We start from the raw sequence: 21,544 nt of genomic DNA on the forward strand, positions 1-21,544 counted from the left end.
CCCCCACTTTTAAAATATTGTGCAGTGTCACATTAAATGTACCTAAATGTATGTCATGTATTATATTTTAGTGTAACTGACGATATCTCATACCTTTAGCACAATATCACAGCCAGTGAGAGAGATTTATAATCATGTTTTCACTGTGGTCAGGGAGTATTTAGCTCAAAGTTTGTTCAGCAATAATCCACATGGGCGTCAGACCGTACCAGGCCTCACTAATTCACCAACAAAATGTGTCTGTTTGTACAATATGTGATTGATGAAGAACAGGGCTGATATTTGACAAAAGATTTCAACCAACACCTTTGTAGCGACAAAAAAAAAAAAAGAAGTCAGGGTGCCAAATCAGTTCATGTGAAACAATTATATTTTTTATCATGGCCAACAAAAACTGAAGTAATATTTACAGTACACTGTGAGATCAAGGGTGGAACCTTTTGATAGAAACTCTTTAAAGGACATTTTCCTTTATGTGGGTGAGGAAGAACGAGACAAAGGTTTTTTTTTTCTCCTGTTATTAACCAGGATGAGTCATCATCATTTCAAAATCAACCTAAACCTTTTTTATGTACATACTTTGGACTTTGCTGTCAGCACTCAGGAACTGAAGCCAGTACTGTGTATCATTGCCTTATAGTTCACAGCCATAAAGTTATTCATTTCCTCTTTTCTATAACCAGTAAATGTTAGTTATACACCACCTTTACGCAAAATAAAACCACTGTGGGAAAACCGGAATATCCAGTGTCCTGACGAAGTTCACACAGTTTTTTTCCAATTTTCTGTCACTTTGTAAATTCCACATTCTTGACATTCAGTCTTGTTTACAGTACATGGACATTGTGTACAAATGGTCCAGAGGCACTTTGCATGCCACTGCGGAAGAAACTGCCAGGCAAATAAGGGGTTTGTCTTATAAAGTATTCATTGTCACCTAGTAACGGCTGTCGTTTATCATTTCACCTGAAATTACAATGAAAACTGATAGCTTATCACAGGGAGGGAAGGAAAAAGAGAGTGCTCTGAGGGACAGAGGCAAAGAAAGTGTTCTACACGGCACCGACATAGAGACAGTCTCTTTTTTGTGAAAGAGTTATTTGCTTTAAGCTCAGTAATGTTTAGGTCAAATATCATAAAAACTCACAGAGAGACGTGAGCAGACAGTTATTTTTATCTTACCTCAGTTTGAAATCTACTTGACATAACTGCGTCCATTTAATGTGCGACGTTTGGTGACTGGTTATACTTTATACAAAGCAATAATTATATATATAATGAATTAAAGAAAGCTTTCACACATAGTAACAATGTGTTTAATTAAAATAATTAGTCTAAAAGCCTCAAATACTTGCGTGTAATAAACGTATAATATATTTTAATAAACGTGTAATCTCTTCCTCCCCAAAACCTTTTTTTTTAAAGTGTTGTGCTCCCCTCATTTGAATAGAGGCAGTGGAGGCTCCACCCCAAGAGAGTTGAAAGGCTAGAAGACCACAAAGATGGAAAAGGCCAGCCCACTGAGGGAGGGAGAAAAAAAACTGCTCTGGTTCCTCTGCCATAATTTCCTATCAGCCTATTCAGACAACATCACCAACAGCTTGGTCTGTGCGTGTGTGTGTGTATGGGGGCAAAGCAGAGAGTGAGACAGAGCGAGAGAGAGGCAGCGCACGAGAGGCAGAGAGAGAGCGACAGAGAGAGAGAGAGCAGAGAAGGGGGAGGCTCCATATTCTTTCACCTACCCCCCGTCAAACCACAGGAAGGAGGGGCCAGACCCTAAGCTGCCAATCAAATCCGCTCGTGGCAGCCGGCATTATCTCAGCAACAAACTATTGACAGATTACATGTCAAGGAGTTTAGTGCATGATTGAAGGAAGCCTTTTTTTTTTTTAATCTAGTTACTTTTCCGCTTTATTTCCCCCCTCCACCAACCAACATTCGAATGACTTTCTAACAGAGTTGAGTAATATTATGAAAGTTACATGTCTGAGAGGATTTAACTTCGACTTCCCTGAATATGGTGAGTACTCTTCTTCTTTTTGTCTGTGCCAGATATGTTTTATTAGCTGACAGTTAAAGGTGTGCCTTTATCTCCGACTAAATACACTGAGAAGGGAAGTTGTTCATGATTAAACTATGTGCCAGCGCGTACGTATACCCAAGTGTTGCGACACCCTTATTTATAGCTCTTTGACAGTGCCCAAAGGTGACTGCAATATCAAATATGATGGCCCATTTTACCAGCTTACGACTCATGACGCTGTGTTATATGCAGCAGACATGTGAAGAAAGTTCTCAAAGCCAGTTTCATTTTCTCTTGTCAGAGTGTATTTCTCTTACAGGACATGAGAGCAACACAACTCCCTGACAGGCTTATCTTTTTCTTCTTCATTCGTGTTGTCCTGCTTGTTTAGTTCTTTCATTTAATTACATGTTTTTGAATAAGCCAGCATGTGGTACTGTAGAAATACAGGTATTGGTTTTACCCACAGAGGCACTGCCGATGCCATTAGGGTACGTTGAATGGCCTAAGGGTTTGTTGCCAAGGGGACAAAGCAAACAAACTGTTGTGTTGCTTATGTTGTCACACATGTAAAGGGAACATGAGCAGAGCTAACACCTTTCCAGGTACTTCTAATTAGTGTATGTACAGTGCATTGGTGTAAGTGACAGTAAAATGTAAACATTATGATAAATTAAATGTATTCAATTTTAGGTAAAATGTAGCAAATAACAATATTAATTTAGAATATTTATGAAGATTTTTCATAGTGATAAACAAATGCACCTGTGGGGCAGATAATTTAAAACAGTCTCAGACCTGTGACTGTCAGGTTAACAACAGTCATTCGGCGCCTACTTTTAGGAGGGTAAACTTGTCCTGTTGTAACTGGATTACACCTCACACTTATAAGCCTCACTCTCCTCACCACTTTACTTGAAATAGGGGGTTTGTGTGTGTTTTAAAAATACGTCCTCTGCAGCGTTCACATTTAGTTCTTTCTGTTTTGCGTGTACTGTACGTACGTGTGCGTTCTGTGTTTGCATGCTCTGAGTATGACTTCCCTTCATATATACGTGTGTGTGTGTGTGTGTGTGTGTGTGTGTGTGTGTGCGTGTGTAGTCTCTCTGTATTTCATTATTTGCACCGTACATAAATATTACTGCTCAATAACTAAATGATAACTTCTCATAGACTCTGATAAATCTTATCTGCCTTATTTTTGTACCGCATTATTTTTAAACTCAGTGTATAAATATTTAGTAACGGTTGTAGAGATATTTTTGAGGAGGGAGTTACTTTTAAAATAGTAGCAGTGTTTTAAAATAGCACAAAGGATGAACAGTAAAAATATTCATATCCAGAATTATTCTTTTCCTTTTTTTGGGTCTTTTATATTTTTTGAAAAAAAAATCTGTAATTCAAACTTCATTCAAGCTTGTTTTGCTCCAGGCTGTTGTTTTTAATAGCTTTATTTGCCAGTTATGTACTCTCTCTGTTACTCTCTGTCCTCTTACAGTTATTTATTCTTCTTGCCGTTTAGCACTTCTGACACTGCATGAGCTCTAGTGCCCCTTAATAATGTATATGGCAGCCTTACTGAAAAATAAAATAGAATCCAAACATGGTGATTTTAATTAACAAAAACTCTGACAGACTGTACAGCAAACCACTGTGGCCACAGGGCTTCAGACATACATGAGGGCTCGCTTATCATGGGTGGTTATTTAAGGTGTCCTTGTATTATAGTTTGAAATAACAATAAACAAGTACAACTGTTATTGTGACACACCCTAATTTCAAACTTTTCGTCAGCTCGGAAAATGTTTTTCTACCCTCTTATGAGTCATAATGTTGATTGCCTTCTCCCTCACTGAGTTGTCTCATTAACCCTTTGTGGCCCTCTCCATCTTTTACGGCCTTCCACAAAACCAGGATGAAATGAGGGAGAAAAACAAGCCCAGTTCTGAAGGCCCTCAATAACCTTTTATCACAATTTGGCAATAACCTGAATCAATTTGATGTCTTAAGCAATAAAATATGCTGTTGCACTCCTATTTCTGCTGCTCCTTGGATGACAGTAAATTTACATTTTTTAATTAAACTAGCCGGAATTTTTATTAGGGGGCTGGGCTATGCTAATGGGAATGTTGTGTACAGCAGATTAACAGAGTTTTGAAATAAATTTAACAGGGAGACATTTGGAGGAAAAAAAATGCGAGTCATTGTCTTTAACCTCTTTCATGCCGATTTCTCCTGGGGGATCCTTGTATTCTAAGGAGCCTTGTCAGGGAAGAGTGCTTCTCAGCAACGAGGTGATTAGTATCGCCTTGTCAACCGAGGAAAACACTCCCATTTGCGAGATTTATTTTTTAAATACCGTTTACAAATGATATTAAAATATCTGATTTTTGTTACCTCTCACATATGCAATAGAATAAACTGACACAATTTACATCCCTACGTTTGAATTACCTGTTTAAGGAAAAAAATGCCTATATTCATATATAGGCCACTTTGCTTTGTTTTGTTATTTTTTTAAAAACAGTCAAAAACAAATTTATCGCATTGTAATTTAAATGTATATTTAAAAACCGCACCTCACCAATTTATTCTTTTTTTCTTTTATCCTACGTCTTAATGAATTCCCTTTCGGTCTTTAAATTTAGTTTTCTGATTTCACACCTACATCAGAGAAAAACTATTAAATAAGTGTCAAATACAGTAGTTAATGGCAGCGTATATGTTTGTGTAGTTTTATGGTCCGCTCTCAGGATTTGATTGATGTTGCGCGAGGCTGTGTCTGTTATGCCTGGTTTTAGCAGAGTGGCAGAGGGAGAGAAGGGGGAACATAGACAGCAGACAAGGGGAGGGAGGTGTGTGTGTGTATGTGCGTGTGCGTGCGTGTGTGTGTGTGTGTGTGTGTGTGTGTGTGTGTGTATGTTGGGGGGGAAGACAGAAAGAGAGGGACAGCTGAGTCCTGATTGAGCATGTGCCCAGTCATCAGACACAAGCCACCCAACACCATAATTACCTTAACCCCCGTCTTTTAATACCCAAATCACACCAACTGGCCTTTTTTTTTTTTTTTACCGGTAGAAAGAGGAAACATTAGAGATCAAACACTCAAATAAACTCCAGATGCACGTGGGCTGCCATGCATCTTGCCGCAGTAGCCAAAGTGTTCAGGGCTACTTGATATGGGCCAGGAGCAAGGCAAGTGGCATCACCACCCCCTTTCTTCAATCCTGTGCACTCATGCAGTGGCCAGCACCTAATTAAAACCTCAAAGCTCCCCGTCACCAATCTGGAGTAATGGCCTAATTAATACTCAGTGAAGAAATATTCCAGAATGATAAACAGGTTGCACCTTGGGTCTTCATTGCCTTTATTATCTAAAATATAACAGGCCAAGTTTTTATTATCACAGATAATGCATGTTTGTTAAACTGCTCTACTAAAATTGAGGGAAATGGAAATGGTGAATTGTCCTGTTTAATTAAACTATCTCTAAAAGGACGGCAGTGAATTATACTTCTAGCATTAATTAGGGGAAAGAAAGTTTAATCGTGCATTATTTTCTGGACAAAAATGTCTTTTTTTCCCCCCATAATGTTACTCATTTGTCTTGGCATATGCAGCCGTAAAGAAATCCTGCTTTTAATCTAACAGCTGAATATGCCGTGTCATGTATTCTTCTGTGCAGAGTCAAGAGGAGAAGCTTCCGGCAATTTTTTTTTTTTTTTTTACCCTGACTCGATTTCTTAATCTTACATATGAAATTATAATTTCATGCAAAGTAAGGGAGAAGAATAGTCTCTAGTCGTTGATATGCTATATAAGAAGGGAAAAGGGGAAAATGAAGAGGTAATTAGCAGAGTGGAAGACTTTGGCGCGTTTGTCTGAAAGCGTGGTCTCCACTGGCCATGAATGAATTTGCATGCTTCGCTTATCGAAGCACACTTATTAGGCCAGCTGAAAGAGAGATTAAGCCGGCACAAAATGTGGTGACTAATCCTTTTAAATGTGGCAGGGGGTCTTTAAGGTGTGAACCAGTCCGTACTGTAGGTTAGTGGCTATGGAATGTGACAGAATGCAACTTTCACACAACTGAGTAGAAGAAAAGGAAGCAGCAGACGCGGGGTTAACTGTTTAATGACAAGGACAGTGATTGACAGCGGGTAATAAATTGATAGTATATCTCTTGACCCTCTTATCTCTGGAACAAACACATCAGGTGGGGTCAGACCGGGTTGATAAAATGACGGAAACACTTTGTGTGGTCCAACATCTGTGGCTCTGCCTTGTTTTTTTAATCGATAATTGTTTGTGAGTTTCATTACTCATATATGTAAGGCAAAAAAAAAGATGGGGAGCAAATCTGTCTTCTCGATTTGAGTTTCACTTCTCTGTCACCTTTTTCTTTGACGGGAATTCAGTGTACTGTCACTGGCTTAATTTTTTTGATAGGAGGAAAGAAAAAAAAATAATCAACACAAACAAACACAGAACCTCTTTTTTCTGTCACCTTCGCTGCGAGCGGGAAAATGTTTGCTCTGCCGAGTTACAGAACCAATACCCCTGTCCTCGTCCGTAATTGACTGCAAACAGGAACGTGGTGACGTTTAAACACTGCCCTCCTCTCTCTTCTGTGTCACACACACATCCTCCACACAGTCCCCAACCCGGCACCCCTCGACTTCAGGTTCCCCCCTTCTGCCGTGTGTTTTTTCATGTGACATTCTATTCACTTGGGTCAGTAGCAGGCAGCACCAGCAATAATTACTGTCTGTACATGATAAATCTGAAGCCCAGCTGTTCATTTCTGTCACTGCCAGCAGAGACAGAAAGAGAGAAAGAAAGATAGAGAGGACAGGGGGAGAGAGGGGAGAAGAGAGACTAGGAGTTCACAGTTTGCCGGGTTTCTTTCTTTTTTTTTTTCTTCTTTTTTTTTTTACTTGGTAACCTGATAGGATTACATGGTTCTAGAGCCCACACCTGTTAAGAGGCTGTTAGCAGAACAGTTGGCAGTCCCATAGCCACAGCTTAGCCTTTTTCTTCTCTCGCTGCTGTCCGTTCTCTATCCCCCTTTTGGGGATTTCACCCCGCATGTATGACGGGAGTTTGTTTCTCTGGGTTCCTGGCTCAGTCAGGGGTGAGGAGGGGAGAGCGCTCCTTGTGACACGCGAGCGGTGTGTGTTTGATGTTAGAGTGTGTACCCTACGATTCTGTGTGTGTGTGCGCGCGCGTGCCTGTATGTGTGTGTGAGGCCGGGTCGGCTGACATCTCTTTTTCCCCTCCCTCTCCTGAGAGCCGTTGTCTGCCATCAGTTGCGCCTCCCTCTCCGACCTCAGTCACACCGGAGCCCCCCCACCCCCCGGCCCTGGAACAACATATATACAAGCAACTCGACAGCAGACAAAGAAAGAATTCGATTTGGTTTGTTTTTCACGGGGTGGGGGACAGGTGTTGGCAGCATTGTAAAATGCCCAAATACAGGTTAAACCAGACGATTTAAATGATTAAGGGTTGGGTTGAGAACGTTTGTGCGTATTTTAGGAGTGCCAAAGCCCTGCTGTCAATTAGAAATACTTTTGGAAGGAGTGGAGAAATGAGTAATGCGTAAAATTTGTTGCCTGTTTTCTCTTGTTCAGCTATTATTGAGGTGGAAAACGGCTCTGCATGTTCAGGGAAATATTGTGTAGAAGACAGTTTGTGGGGGAATCTGTGATCATAGGTTGTTTTATGCCTTGGTGCGACGTGTCTCACTGCCTTATTTGGCATTCAGCAGCAACCCAGTTCTTTGGCTTCGTCACTTTCTATGGGCCCTCAGCACCTGTTCCCCCTATTGTGCCGGAATTTTCTATATTTGGCAAGGAGTTGGACTCTCTCAGTTGGTGTGCAGATCAATGTTTCGAGTAGTTCGAGAGAGACAAACTATACTCTCCAGTAACAGTATTACACGTGCTGTTGTTCAAAAGACAATATTGGAAAACATGATTCAACTTGGGAGGACTACGAAACATTTCTCACCCGGGCATCTAAATGTCATGCCGTCCCTTGCATGTTATTGACACGTTGCATTGCCAAGAGTGCAAATTATCTTCCTTCTGAAGCACAAGAGAAATAAAAAAAGAGAGCAAAGTTAATAGATATCTCAGGCTAACTTTTAATTGTTCTGATATGTAATCGCTAAATGACAATAAAAAAGGAGCAGGGCCACTTTAAAAGCTTTATCTCTCCTGCTCTGTGCCCAAAGTGTCATGTCCATAACAGCACCAGCTGATCTACAGAGTAAAATAACCGCTAAGCCTTATTGTTTGGACAATATTGGAGCCCCCCCACCCCACACACACTCCACCCCCTGCCTCCCCCCGCTGCTTCTCTCCCCTCTCCCTTGATTCATTTCACCCACTGTCCTCGGCTGCTGGAAAATGGCGTTAATTTTTTTATTACCTGTTTGACTCTCCAGCCTTATTACTGTAGCCCCTTAATGTTCTCTGTAACCGTGGAAACCAGATGAATAAATGTCCGCCAAAGAAAATGAGATGATTAAACAGGTCACCCTTGCAAAACAAATTCGCTTGGTCGAGCGCAATTTGTGTACCAAGCGGCTGTCTTAACAGTTTGCTAACAAGGGGATTGTTTGCCAGACTAACTGACAGAGAAGGGAGGGGGAAATGAAGATATCTGGGGAAAAAGGATATGATTGAAGAGATAATATTTTAGATCACTATGCTGTTTGTCTCATCTCTCTATTCCTCAGGATAATGGGGTGTTTGTGCAACATTTCAAGTTCTACCTTGCCTTATTTGTATTCCTTAAATAATGAGTCTTTAGACAGATTCTTTTCCAGTGTTCTTTATATTTTTAACATCATTTATAAGTAAGATTTAAGTTTAAAGCATCCATCCATATTATTGTCATAGGCATTTGGTGTGTGATCATCAGCAAGTGCAGTAGCAAATAGAATTTCCCTCATTTATGTGGCAACCAATCATTACTGCTAATTGTCCTTGAGGCCATCTGTATGGAATGGCTTGTCCTCTATTGGTGTTGGAACAGGACTGGTCATGGATTTACTAGTCCAATAATACTACTTAACTCCTCCAACCTCCATAGTCAGCGCAACACAGTTCGTATTCACATCTGCAGTAATAAATATAAAGGAGTTTTTTTTTCTCCCTAAATTAAACAGTAGCCTGAACAGCATCCTGGTCTCAAAGTGTCACTAAGTTTCGTTCCCATGATTCCTCCGCCCTTCCCTTCCTTCTCCAAGTGTAATGTTCTCATATGACTTGTTTTAAGCAAAGCTCTCTGACAACCATATGAACCGTCTGGTGTTTTCATCTGGGAAAATAAGAGACTAGGTCGGGCAGATTTAGCCATGTAACGATAGGGCAAACATGCAGACTTGGACTGGAATCAGGCCTGTGTTGCCATTCTGACCACAAATCATAAATGTCGGGGACACGGCGGTGGTGTTGTTTATGGAAGGATGCCACGCTGCGCCACTCAAGGGTGTTGCCTGTTTGCATTGATGCACCACCACCACTTACCGCCTCTTGCTTTAAAACAACTTCCGCATCCCACTCAGCCCAGCCATTTTGTCCCGTTACCAAAGCAGATCCCAAATGTTCACCACAGCTTTAGCCTCAACTTTAAAGGAAGGAGGGCTGTTGCTCAAAGCAGAGCCGTGGCTTCTTTGAGTCGTTTGTGGGACAGAAGATGGCAAGCAGAGTTTTTCCATTGGTAGACGGGGTATTTCATCCCAATACAGGGACGCTACTGCTCAAAACTGAAAAGCACTTATGCATTATTGATGTTTTAATTTGTGCAAATGCCCAAGTCTTTGTTAAGTGATTATAGTGCTGGGGAGATAACAGGGGAGGTACTTCTCTATGAAACAAGAGCTTGCTTGCTGGCCGCACTGGGAAGCCATTGGACTAAATCTAACAAGTCCGCGCTTCTACTCAGCTCCGTGTGAGAGGGCGGGAGAAAAGCAAGGGAGGGGGGAGGAGGTGACGAGAGTTGACTGAAAAAATATCAACGTGTCTAAGATAAGGAAAAATTCAGCCGTTGATCTTTTGTCCTTATTTCAACTACACCTCCCGTTTATGATGTTGGGTTTATAGGTCTTTTACATCCCTTATCAAAAATTATTTGATGTAAATACAATGGAACTGACCTGAAAAGGCCCCATGTGTAAATACTCCTCGTGACACACTAGAAACTGACCTTGGGAGAAGAATGCAAAGTTATAACGCTTGCAAAACAAGCCAATAAAATAATACCCCATTGAAAGGAGGGAGTTTGGGTAAATATAAAAGAGACGAGAAGAGAAGCAGTTTTCCTTCCCCGCAATGATTAACTCAGAACAAAGGTTATCAGGGATGACATTTTTTTAAACTCTGTAATTTATGTAATTGCCCGCTACAGCTACCTTGCCAGATAAACAGTGACAGTCGGAAAGGTTGAAACCTTCCCCTAGAAAACAAACAAGTGAATATGCGCAGACTAGGAGCCGAGCTAAAAAAGATTTCTTTCCATATCCTAGTTGATCCAATCTCCCACTACGTCCCAGATCATTGCCATCAGAGCGTAGAAACCTGTGTTTCCTCTATTGTGCAGTGTGGTGTCTGTGATGGTTGTCCAAACTCGGCCTCGTTGCTCCCACACCTGCAGCTGTTCACACAGCCTGCCTTCCTCCAGCTCCTAACGCATGTACAACCTGTAAATTATGCTGTATTCATTTAGCTCAGACTGTATTAATATGGACTCTATCAATGTCAACTCATGAGATAAGTGTCTTAGTTTTGGCTTTGGTTTAGGTATTAGTCATTCTCCTTTGTTCATTGCCTTTATTCCTGCTTTATTCTTTGGGAAAATCTGCTCAAGTATGGAACTAGGCTTTGCCTTGTGCTTTGAGGTCCCTGGTGGAGGTAAAACATGAGAGCATGCGTGTGCACATATGTGCGCACAGACACAGACACACACACACACACATGCACGCACACACAAAAGGGCTCTCAGGCTTCCCCAAGCATTTACTGCTTTATTAAGCTGTCTCATGAACCCACTAGCAGAACATGAGAATACAGGAAAAAAAGAAAAGCCCATATTACTTAGATGATTTGATGTCATTTGTGGACTACAAAACACTAGGCTTTATTGTGTGCGCAGGGAGAAAGAGCGCGAGCAGGAAAAAAAAAAAGAAGTTGGCTTAGAAATTCAGAATTTCAATTAGCGTACGTAATCTGAACCTGCCGGCTTTGATAGAGGCTTTTTTTTTTTTTTTGCTAAGAATACAGCAGCACTTGTAAAACATTAATTAAGCAGACTTGTTTTTTTAAAGGATAGAGTAAAGTGTGCTTTATGCAGTCCTTTTCACTGAACAAAAGGCAGTTACCTCACATAGAGGACCGCTTCACCCAAACCATTTGGAAAAAAAAGGGGCCATTTAAATTGGAGAAAAACACAAAAGACAAAAAAGACAAGCCATTGAGAGTAATGTTCTGAAAGAGATGATATCATATGAGAGCACAGTCTTTTGCTGAAGAATAGAAATGTATCCCTGCCTCAGTGAAACCTAAGCTTGGCGAAGGAAAACGAGACCCTATTTTAATGACTTTCTACCTGACAGATGACTTTAGACTGCCTTTTGGATCACATTGCTCTGACTTTGTCTCTTACATCATCAAACCATTGATTATTAATAGTTTGTATGAATTGTTAATTGATGGGTAACATGAGTTATGATGGCAACATTCTCCTAAATGTTAAAAGATAACTGTTTGATCTGTTTTATAAACTAAATCTTGAGGAGTCTCAAATATATCTGCTTTTTCCCCCCACGGTGAATGTTTGTTTCAAAGCCGTGGTATGTCTGTTTATGCTGCACGGGGGCCGGAGCCCTCTTGAAATTTCTACTCTTTTCTGGTTAGTGTGGCTACATGATACTGCACATTGAAATGCATGCTCTAAACAACACTGGTTAGCATTAAAGGGGGTTACAGTTCATACACACGCTTTGGTTTTATTTTCCATGACTGTATCAAGATAAAAGACAATGTTATTGCCAATAGATCATTTACCAGGTTTAGAGGCAGATAATGGGCACGTTATAAAAAAGGTGATTTTTTTTCACCTGTTTTTTTCCACTTCATGGATTATATAATAGAAAAAGAGCAGAAAAGGAAAGTCCCTGTCTCACTTTTGCACACGGTGTTGTGTTTGCATTTTCCACAGACTATTGTAAATCCTGATGCAGTGGGTGATGAGTACACATACAGATGATACATTAAAACTGCCATAACTCGCACACCCAGCAAAGCTAAAAATCAATTGGAATGGATAGTTAAGCTGGCCCCTAAAAATCAATGAGCAATTCATGTCCTTGATCACACAGTGTCATTCCTCTCAATGTTAGAGGCTGATGAGGGCTCAACATACACACACGTATACTCACACAAACATACAGGAAACTTGCAGACACATTCAGTGTCGGTGCACTGTGAGTTCAGACTAAATTAAAACACACAGGACAAGGACACATATTTATTACTTAGACTTTAAATAACTTCTTTAAAAAGAAAACCTTTTTGCTGTGGCTTTTCAGTTTCAAAGCTGAATGAATATACAAAAGGTTTGAAATGTACTGAAATGAGGCTGTGCTAAATGAAGTTGGGATGTTTTATCAGGGCCAGCTGGTGACTATCACGTAGTAGTCAATCTATCGAAAATAGCGGGGAGTCAAATTTCAAAGCTCATGTTGTTGTTTTTAAACCGTGCAAAATGTTGCAATCCAACGACATTGTACACCAAGCCTGGAAAATAGAGATGACCTTATAACCATTACATGGTGGGGGCACAGACACACTCAAATACGACCACACACACACACACACACAAACACACACGCATGCACGCACATACACACACACATACATGCACAGACATTGTGGTGTAGGAAGAGGAGAAAGGCGTTAAGGTTGGCCAAATGAAGAGGATAAAAAATTCTGCGTTTCAAAATAGCAATTTTGCCCTTATTAATGCCATTAGTGTAACAGTCATAATGGATCAAATCAACGGATGACCGAAGCAACTCCTCTGTCTCTGCGCTATGACGGGATTATGTCGGGAACAATTTGGGCATTTTATGTTGATGGGTGAAGTTTCAAGTGCTGTAGTATCCTGCACACCGCCTCTAAATTATGCCCATAGTTTATATCTCTCTTTTTATTTGTTTCTTTTTTCTACTTCTTTCTCTGCTTCTCTCTCCTGCCCTTTGTACTTATTTTATCCCTCTTTTTTAAGTACCTTTTGAACATTTGTTTGCTGTTGCCACCCTTCATTTTGGCCGGCTGTCAGCAGAAGTGACCCTTTCGTTGGGAACCACTGTATTTTTAACCTAGATTTAGATAATGGCACTGTGACAGTCATTTTTGCTCCTGGGCTATTCGCTGCTTTGAGGCCATTCATGTCACTCACACTTTGTATCCCCCCCGTTACCAATTATAGCCACACTGACCAATTCAGAGCCAAAGCTACGACAGAAATTATGTCTATGTGACACCATATCTTCGACGTCAAATCTCAGTTTCTATCTTGAAACCATTTTCTTGAGCTCCCCATTTGTCCATAGAGTCTGTGGTGTATTAGTTACGAGTTAGCAGTTGCCCGGCCTTAACAGGTGGTCATCTTTTACAGTCTATAACATTTGAAAGGGTCATTCAGCCCACTAGCTAAATACCTCAGATTTGGGGAGAGGACAGGGCCTTCGAAACAGTTGTCGCCTGTCAGGAGGAGCAGAGAGTCAGAAGGACCAGTCGAACACTTGCTCGTCCCCTCATCGAGGTGAGAATATTCCAGCAGCTGTCACTCGGCCTCTTTACCTCATGTGTTTTTAGAGGGGTGGGTTTTTTTTCCCTCTCATTTCCAATAAAGAAGAAATGACTGTTTGTGGCAACTGGAGGGGGAGGGCGAACTCCAGTGCTGTGCCCTGTCACTCACAATCTCGCCCGTGTGTGTCCTCCTCTAGAAGGGTTACATGTCTCATCAGCCGCCAATCATGAGGCGCACGTGAGACGAGCTGAACGACAGAGTTCTCTTTCTCGTTATTCGACTGCTTAAAAAGCTTTGTTGGTTTATTTTCAAGTTTGGCGTCACAAAACTCTTGCCGTTTGGCCACGCACAGTAGCAGAAAGAAACCTTTCATTTGTCTCTGTTCTGCCTTTCCACGACTGCACTACCCTTCTCTCTACCACCCCCTCTTCCTTTCCCTGTCTCCCTCACTCCCCCTTTCTCCCCCCCCTCAATCCATCTGCATCATGTCGATCTGTCAGACTGCCAGTGTCTGTTCCAATTAGATTCCACTTAATACACGTAACCTCGATTAACACGCAATCAAGCCCAGATAAATCACGTCCTTTAAGTCCCCCCCTCTGCCTCTCCTGTGTTGCTTTGCATCACTCAGTTTTTCCCAACAAGCTTTCTTCGCCGCAGTCGTTGGTCACAATGTATAAAATCACACGATGACTGCGCGAGCAGGTAAACTTAGAAAATGTCCTCAGCTGTGACATTTCGCTGCAGAGACAGGTGCTTTTCACCTCTAACCAAATGTTCTGCCTTAGTGTGCGTCTCACTTCTGTTTCCAGTAATGCGAAGTTCCTCTTGTGTTTCCAGCAGACTCTTGTTGGTGCCCTTCTCACCCCTGAAGATGAAGGTGTCTTAATTACGTCTTTGGTTAAAAAGCTACAAAAGACACCCTGGGCTTTCTCTACATTGCGGGAGGCTGTGTAGTCTATTGTCTCGGTGACCTTTTTAGCTAGCGGACAATTGGTTTGACTAGATTACAAATTAAGACACAGCACCAGGCACTTAGAAAGCAAGTCTGTTAGAGAGCAGTTCTATTACTACCAGCCTGTGAAAGCCACTGGGCCATACATTTTAAGCATCACATAAATGGCCACAAAGTCAGGCATCACATGCACATTGTTCCGGATCTATAAAATATAAAGTTACATTTGCTTTAATGATATCTGCAATGCCATAGTGCCTCTTTGCCAGTGGCAGAAAGGGAAAAAATACACAAAGCTACTACAGAGCTTGGGATTCAGGGCTGATTATAATTCTTTTAACAAAGTTAATAATTTACACTGTTTATGCTAATAGGGGAAAAGAGGTCTGTTGAATTACCAAACAGCGAAAACCACTAAAAATACAAACCAAATGAAAACAACCTGGGGCACTGAAAAAGCACACACAGCACTCTTGGGGTCTTCTTTTATTAATCGCAGCTAAAAGTGCTAACATTGACATGTTGAACAGATTAGCCTCTTTAATAACGGGGCGGGTCAACATGGCTACTGCTGCTGATCCACGAGGATATCCTGTCGGGAGGCGGATAGCCTGTGTGTTTCATATCCTGACCCCGGCCTCTATGGGGCTAGCCCCTGTACTAAAGATACACTGCATCTGGCCTGTGCATTCACTGCATGAGAAACACGACACTCTTGCTCTTTATTTATCCACATTGTGTTTTTTTTAAAATACTTTTTTGCCCTTTTCTTAAATTTGAAATATCTGGCAATTGTGTTATTGTAATGTCTGTCTGCACGGATGCCGTTTTTGTAGCCGTGCTGTGTTCAAAAGTGGAAGCTGTGGCAGTTAGAGATCTGGCTTTGTTTCACACAGCGACAGCTTGTGTCATACACGCTCAGGCTGCCGCTGTACAGCATTAATGGTTTTAAATATCTCAATGCTAGTTGGAGCTGACAAGGCCTGCCGGTGTGCAGTGTGTAAATAGGGCTTGGATTTAAAATAAATTAAGCTATGAGAAAGGCTCACGTTGATCCATTTCTTATCTCCTTTGCTGCCTTGTCAGCCCCAAGCCCTTTTAGATAGTGTGGACAAGCAAAGGGACGAGCAGTGCTCATTCACAGTTCCTTGCATGTAAGAATAGCCTGTGATTACTACTTACTAATAAAGAATGTATTACATGTATAGCCACAGTTGGCACTACTTTTTCAACTTCTTTGAAACTGTTGATCTCTGCAAAACCAATTATAAAGTTGTGCGTGTTTTATTTAATTAGTATTGGGTGCAAACAAAATGAGTATTGAATAGACACCCGATAGCCCTCTGCCCTGTCTTTTTCCATTTATAAACTCACAGCCTCAACAATGTAGCACTGTCTCTTTAAAAGGGGTGACAGTTGACTATAAGTTGAGCTAATTCTTTTTTTCTCTTTCCCAGAGAAAAAAAAATGGGAATAACGCTGATGAGTTTTAACAGCTTCAGCCAGGCGATGGGCAAATATAATAAGTGTTTTCGTAGACGTCACCAATGATTATCTCATCTGGGCATTTTGGGTGAATGTGGTGGATTTAGAGGCTCGTCTCCCTTTGTGCTGACATCACCCTTTAACCAACCAAATTAAATCATGGCTAAAATCATTTGAAACTCTCCCAGAGTCTGTCTCAAATGGCTAAACAATGAAAGTCTGGGAAAAATTTAAAGGGAGCGCTTTGTGCGTGTGCATGTGTGGGATTGAGTGAGTTTAGTCGTGGGGGATGGGAGGGGGGGCACTGTGGAAATGGGGGCAAATTAACCCTCACACTGAATAATGGGATAAGGAAAACCAATATTTAGCACATTCTTAAGAGAATTTAAATGACTGGGTTGTGACGCAGTACTGTGCACTCATGGCTGTTTTTATTAAAAGTATTTAATCATTCAGAATAAAGTTTTTATTTCCTGTATTTAATTTTTCTGTGATTTGTAATTGTAGTTGAACTTATGGAGAAATCTCAACGGCTTCAGCATGGAAAGTTCTATGTAAGGAAAATCTCAGAAGGCATATAATAAAACACGGCCAAAGTCAGTCTTGATATAGCTCCACTTTTATAGATTGAAAGTCAGATTAAAGGGCATGAGTGTCCAGTTCCCACACCCAGAGTATGTTGCATGGAAAATGTGTTTTGATACTGATACCACTATGACACACTACAGGCAAGAAAAATTAAAATGACACCTGTGTATTTTATAAACACATTTTGGTGTCGAGCCCTCATAGCGGTGGCATGCATTCCAGACTCTGACAGTGACATAATAATTAAAAATGACCTCTTAAAGGTTTATCTTTAAAATAGAGAAAACAGAGAAAATTATAAATATATGATGACCTTGGAGACTTAAATGCAACTTTACAAAAACATGCCGTAAAGTTGCAGTAAATGTGCAATTCTTTATGTATTTATTTCTTATTTTTTTCTATACTGCAGTATTTACTTGTTAGCCATAAGATGAGGTCTGTGAGCATGGCTGCAACACACAGGGATTCGTCAGCTGTCCCGTCTCACCACTCGCGTGCTGTAGCCGGCCACCCATGACCTTGTGAAATGAACAAAGGAGTAAAAGACAGAGAGAAAGTGAGTGAGAGGAGTCAGTGAAGGAGTGGTGGCAAAGTGTGGAGGTGCATGGAGGTGGGGGGGGGGGGCTGCTAAAGGCCTCAACTCAGCCAACGTGGCCTGATGTGACAGGATTAGCTAAGCCCCGGTGAGCATGGCTGGTACTGTGAAGCTGTGTGTGTGTGTGTGTGTGTGTGTGTGTGTGTGTGTGTGTGTGTGTGTGTGTGTGTGTGTGTGTGTGCGTGCGTGCATGTGCGGCAGGCAGGCAGTGTGCACAGCAGACTGGGAACCCTGAACTGCTGCTTGCCACCAGCCGAGCCAAGACAAGACATGAGAGATCAACAGTGTGTCAGCCCATCGCTGCCATCAAGCCTTAGCCCTCATCACCCTCCCCTTCCACCAATGGGAGAGAGCCAGACCATAGAAGATACAGCCAAGGGAGTCAAGATACAGTAGGGGGGAGACACAGTGGGGGACAAGTGGGCGGGCAGCTGGGGCTAAAGTGAACGTGAGTTGGAAAATGATCCTATTAAATTGAATTAAAGAGGCAGTCTTCATTTACTCCAAGAATGATGGATTTGGATAATTAACAGTGTTAATGGGGACTGGTTAAAGAGGGCAAAGGAAACCGGTGATTGCAGATGGAGAGTAAAGGGGCCAGGTCAGACCTGCATTGTAGTCAGTCCGGCACCCCATTTGGCATTTTTCTCTTTTTTTTCCTGCACCTTAGTCACTTGTTGGGGATTATTTTCTAAGCGCTTCCAGACTGTGTCACAATGTTGAGAAACGCTACAAACCTCCCTCACCTCTTTTTCTTTTCAAGGTGTGCTTTTTTCTCTCCCCACAACTCCACCTTTATGAAAGGGCAGCGGCTGTAAGATGATCTGAACACGGCAGATCAAAGGCTGTTTTGTTGTGTGGTTTAGCTCAGGGCCTGCCGGGGAGCATGCATGTGAATAAGGAAATAAAAGAAGCGATAGGAGGGTGTCACTGATGAGCGTGTAGGTTTAGTGTCGATATATTTTGCAGTAGTGTACTGCAGCAGTGAGTGCATTATACCAGTTTAATGCGCTCATCTCGGGACCTAATTATGGCACTAGTAGTGTGTGTGAAGTGTATGTGTGTGCACGCACATGCAGTGGTGTGCTCGTGTGCCTGGGTTTTCACTTTGGTCAGTGCACAAACCCTATCTACATGTCCTTAATTCTTGATGATGTGTAGGCCTCAGGCAGTGTGTGTGATGGAGAGGATGTCGGTGTGCCAAGTTGAAGTGATCAGGCGGCAGGGCATGAGCCCTCACCCTTTTGAAAAATCCTGTTGGTTTTCTCACAGCGGCCGACCAACGGTAGTGCGTTGCTGGTTACCACAATCGGGACTGGTGACAGCCACCACAAAGTAGCCAGATTTATAGAGCGCTACTGTATGTGTCACTGGGGAATCTGCAGCTCTTGTATTACTTTCTAAATAAAAGCTAATCCTGAGGAAGAACTAGTTAGCAGCATTTACATGATCTTGGCCAGTGCCTTTGTAATTCTGTTTATCCCCTATACGTAGCGTATATCATGTGCTGCATTGTTTAGGGTCGAGCAGTTTTCCTTTGACACAGAGTTGTGGATGTAATCAATTTCGACAGTTGTAGACACACACTCAACTCTCCATTACCCAGGATGATGTGCACCACAGCTTACCTGAACCCTGATTAGGGAGAAAATGTCTTAAGTAAAGGGATCAAATAATTTTATGCTACTTTTCTCCTTTCAAAAAAATTAACACCACAGTCGCACGCGTGTGTGTAAGCGAGAGAGTGATAGAGTGTGTGAAAAAAAACAATCTCATCAAGCAGGAGGCCGTTTGCTTAGCAAGAGCTGACAGTCTTTGTGTATGTAAATGAAGAATTTAGACTAATGGAGTTGAACCATTTCTAATTTTGTGATGGCAAGAGGATTTTGATTGAAAGTAATTAAGCAAGCTAGCTGTAAAATTAATTAAAGCAAAAGGAGGGGGGGACTTTTATTGGATTGGATAGCGATATAGCTGCTGTCAGGCAGGGGGACAAATGGGGGTGACCTGGATTCTCTGCCCTCCCTCCTCCCACTCGGGACTTTTATGTCACTTTAATCTCCTTAGAGCGGCTGGTGTGCATTTGTTCGAAATAATCAAGGAAATATGGTCAGAAATTGTCAGCTTTCAGATCTAATTTACCTGACAGCCTCGCAAGAGTGTGTGCACGCGCAGGCATGCATGTGACAGTGGCAGGTCTTTTTTTTCCCTTGCCCTCTCCTCAGCTTTGTGGAAAATGCTCTTGACAGTCTTGAAGCATCTTGGTCGTCGGAGGGCGGGGGAGATGAGGAACTTGGGTGGCTTTAAGATGGACATTTCAATGAGGCGTGTTTGGCCCGGCTTAGCACCTCTGACACTGTTGTGTGCGTGCACACACACCAACATGTTTAATTGCCTCTGTAACATATTCAGACTCCGTTTGGCCGCTGTAGCAGCACTTCTCAGCCTCTGTTGTCTGCAGGTAGCCTAAACGAGCAGAAGCAGATTACAGCCATGACAAAGCCTGTTACAGCTACTTAACCACTAACAAATACGATTGGCCAATCCTGCACAAATAGAAATGGAACTTATTGTCCTTTTAGTTCAGAAAAATAGCAACATTTTAGTCTTATTTAAAGTCAATGCTCATTTCAAAATAAAACCAACTTTCATCATAAGCTGACAATTTAATGGCTATGAAGTTGTTAAAAATATCAACCACCTGTGCAATTTGTGCTAAGCTAATAACTAGTCATAAAATTGCCTCGCTAATGTCCTGCGACATCTATATGGCTTTGAGCTGTATGGGGTCCATATTAAAGATCCACAGGGTTCCCTGCCATTCCACAGTGGGTGAGATGCCACTTCCTCTTAAAGCTTCTCATTGCTTGCTGGCGTTTGTGACATAGGGTCTCAGTGTGGCCCTCAGTACCCCCTGAAGAGACAGTTAATTAAGGCCTGGACCCAGACAACGCTGCCGGGACTCTCACCCATCACACCATCATCTGCCCCTGCCGCCACCACTCCCCTCCTCAACTCTACAGCCGGCGGGGCCTGTGGGAAAGCAGAGTGCCGGGGCTGCGCCACCATCGGGGCCCCTAACGGGATTAGGAGTCCTCTGAAAATAGGACCTTAGCTCCAAAAGCCTCTCACCCACCTTCATCTGCCCAAAGGATCCCCCTCAATTCACCCCCAGCCCTCCTCCCCCCTTATAAGACGGCTCCACCCGAGCTCCATTTTATCAATTAATGTAATAAAAGGTGGAACAAAGAGCTTTCTTTCCCCTGCTCTGTAATTAGAGGGGGAGATCTCCAGAGGACTGGCATTCCTTGGGCCCGAAAAACATGATTCTCACTCCCCCCCTCTACTCTGCTGCCACCACTCAAGCGGAACATGGCTCCTCGATGTATAAGGTTGATAATGTAAATGTAGTGTAGTCTGCCAGGCAAACCCGGCACAACCTATTTTGCAGTGGCTTTATCTAAGTGTGAACAAATGAATGTAACATTTGGAAGAGTGATACATTATTAACTCTAATTGATTCCTTTATAACACTATACATCCACTGTCACCTTCGCTTTGGCTCGCACGAGTACATGCGCTCTGAATCACTCCTGTCGCTGTCCCTATTCTAACACGTTACGTGTCACCACACACTGTTAACAAACGTGATAAAACCACCTGAATCGAGAATATCAAGTATTGCGTCTGCCTATGTGTGTTTTTGTCTGTTAAGGTGAGATACAGTAGACATTCCTGTGCGTGTGTTCATATGTGTGAGCGTCTTACTCTCTCCGTCTCTCTTGTGCTTAACTGTGTCTACACGGGTGTGAAAGTAAAAGAGAGACGGGGCGCCTGCTTTCACAGCCACTGGAGCTTTCGATAGGAATTAGTTTTACAACATATGCAAATGTTCCCCCTTGAAAAAAAGGGGGTCTTTAAGTGACAGGTTGATATGTGATTAAACGACAATTAGAGTGCTGAAAATAAGTGTCGGCAGTAGGTCAAGCACTGGGCGGCTCAGCTAAAAGGTAGCAGACTATCGAGGAGAAAACATTCCCAGGCTGAGGCCAAGAACAGGACCCAAAACAAA

At 42.1% G+C, this 21,544-nt stretch overlaps 1 protein-coding gene across 1 annotated transcript in view; it reads left to right on the top strand.

Annotated features, from left to right (window-relative positions):
- Window positions 1-1,491: 1,491 nt before the first annotated feature.
- The window catches only part of casz1 (castor zinc finger 1), a 76,527-nt gene continuing 56,474 nt past the window's right edge, over window positions 1,492-21,544 (top strand). The window contains exon 1 of the mRNA XM_037103309.1: window positions 1,492-2,020. Coding sequence (XP_036959204.1) covers window positions 1,972-2,020 — 49 coding nt within the window. The 5' untranslated portion in view covers window positions 1,492-1,971. The remainder of the gene's footprint in view (window positions 2,021-21,544) is intronic.

Source organism: Acanthopagrus latus, chromosome 7, assembly GCF_904848185.1.
Source record: "Acanthopagrus latus isolate v.2019 chromosome 7, fAcaLat1.1, whole genome shotgun sequence".
In the NCBI taxonomy this organism is placed as follows: Eukaryota; Metazoa; Chordata; class Actinopteri; order Spariformes; family Sparidae; genus Acanthopagrus; species Acanthopagrus latus.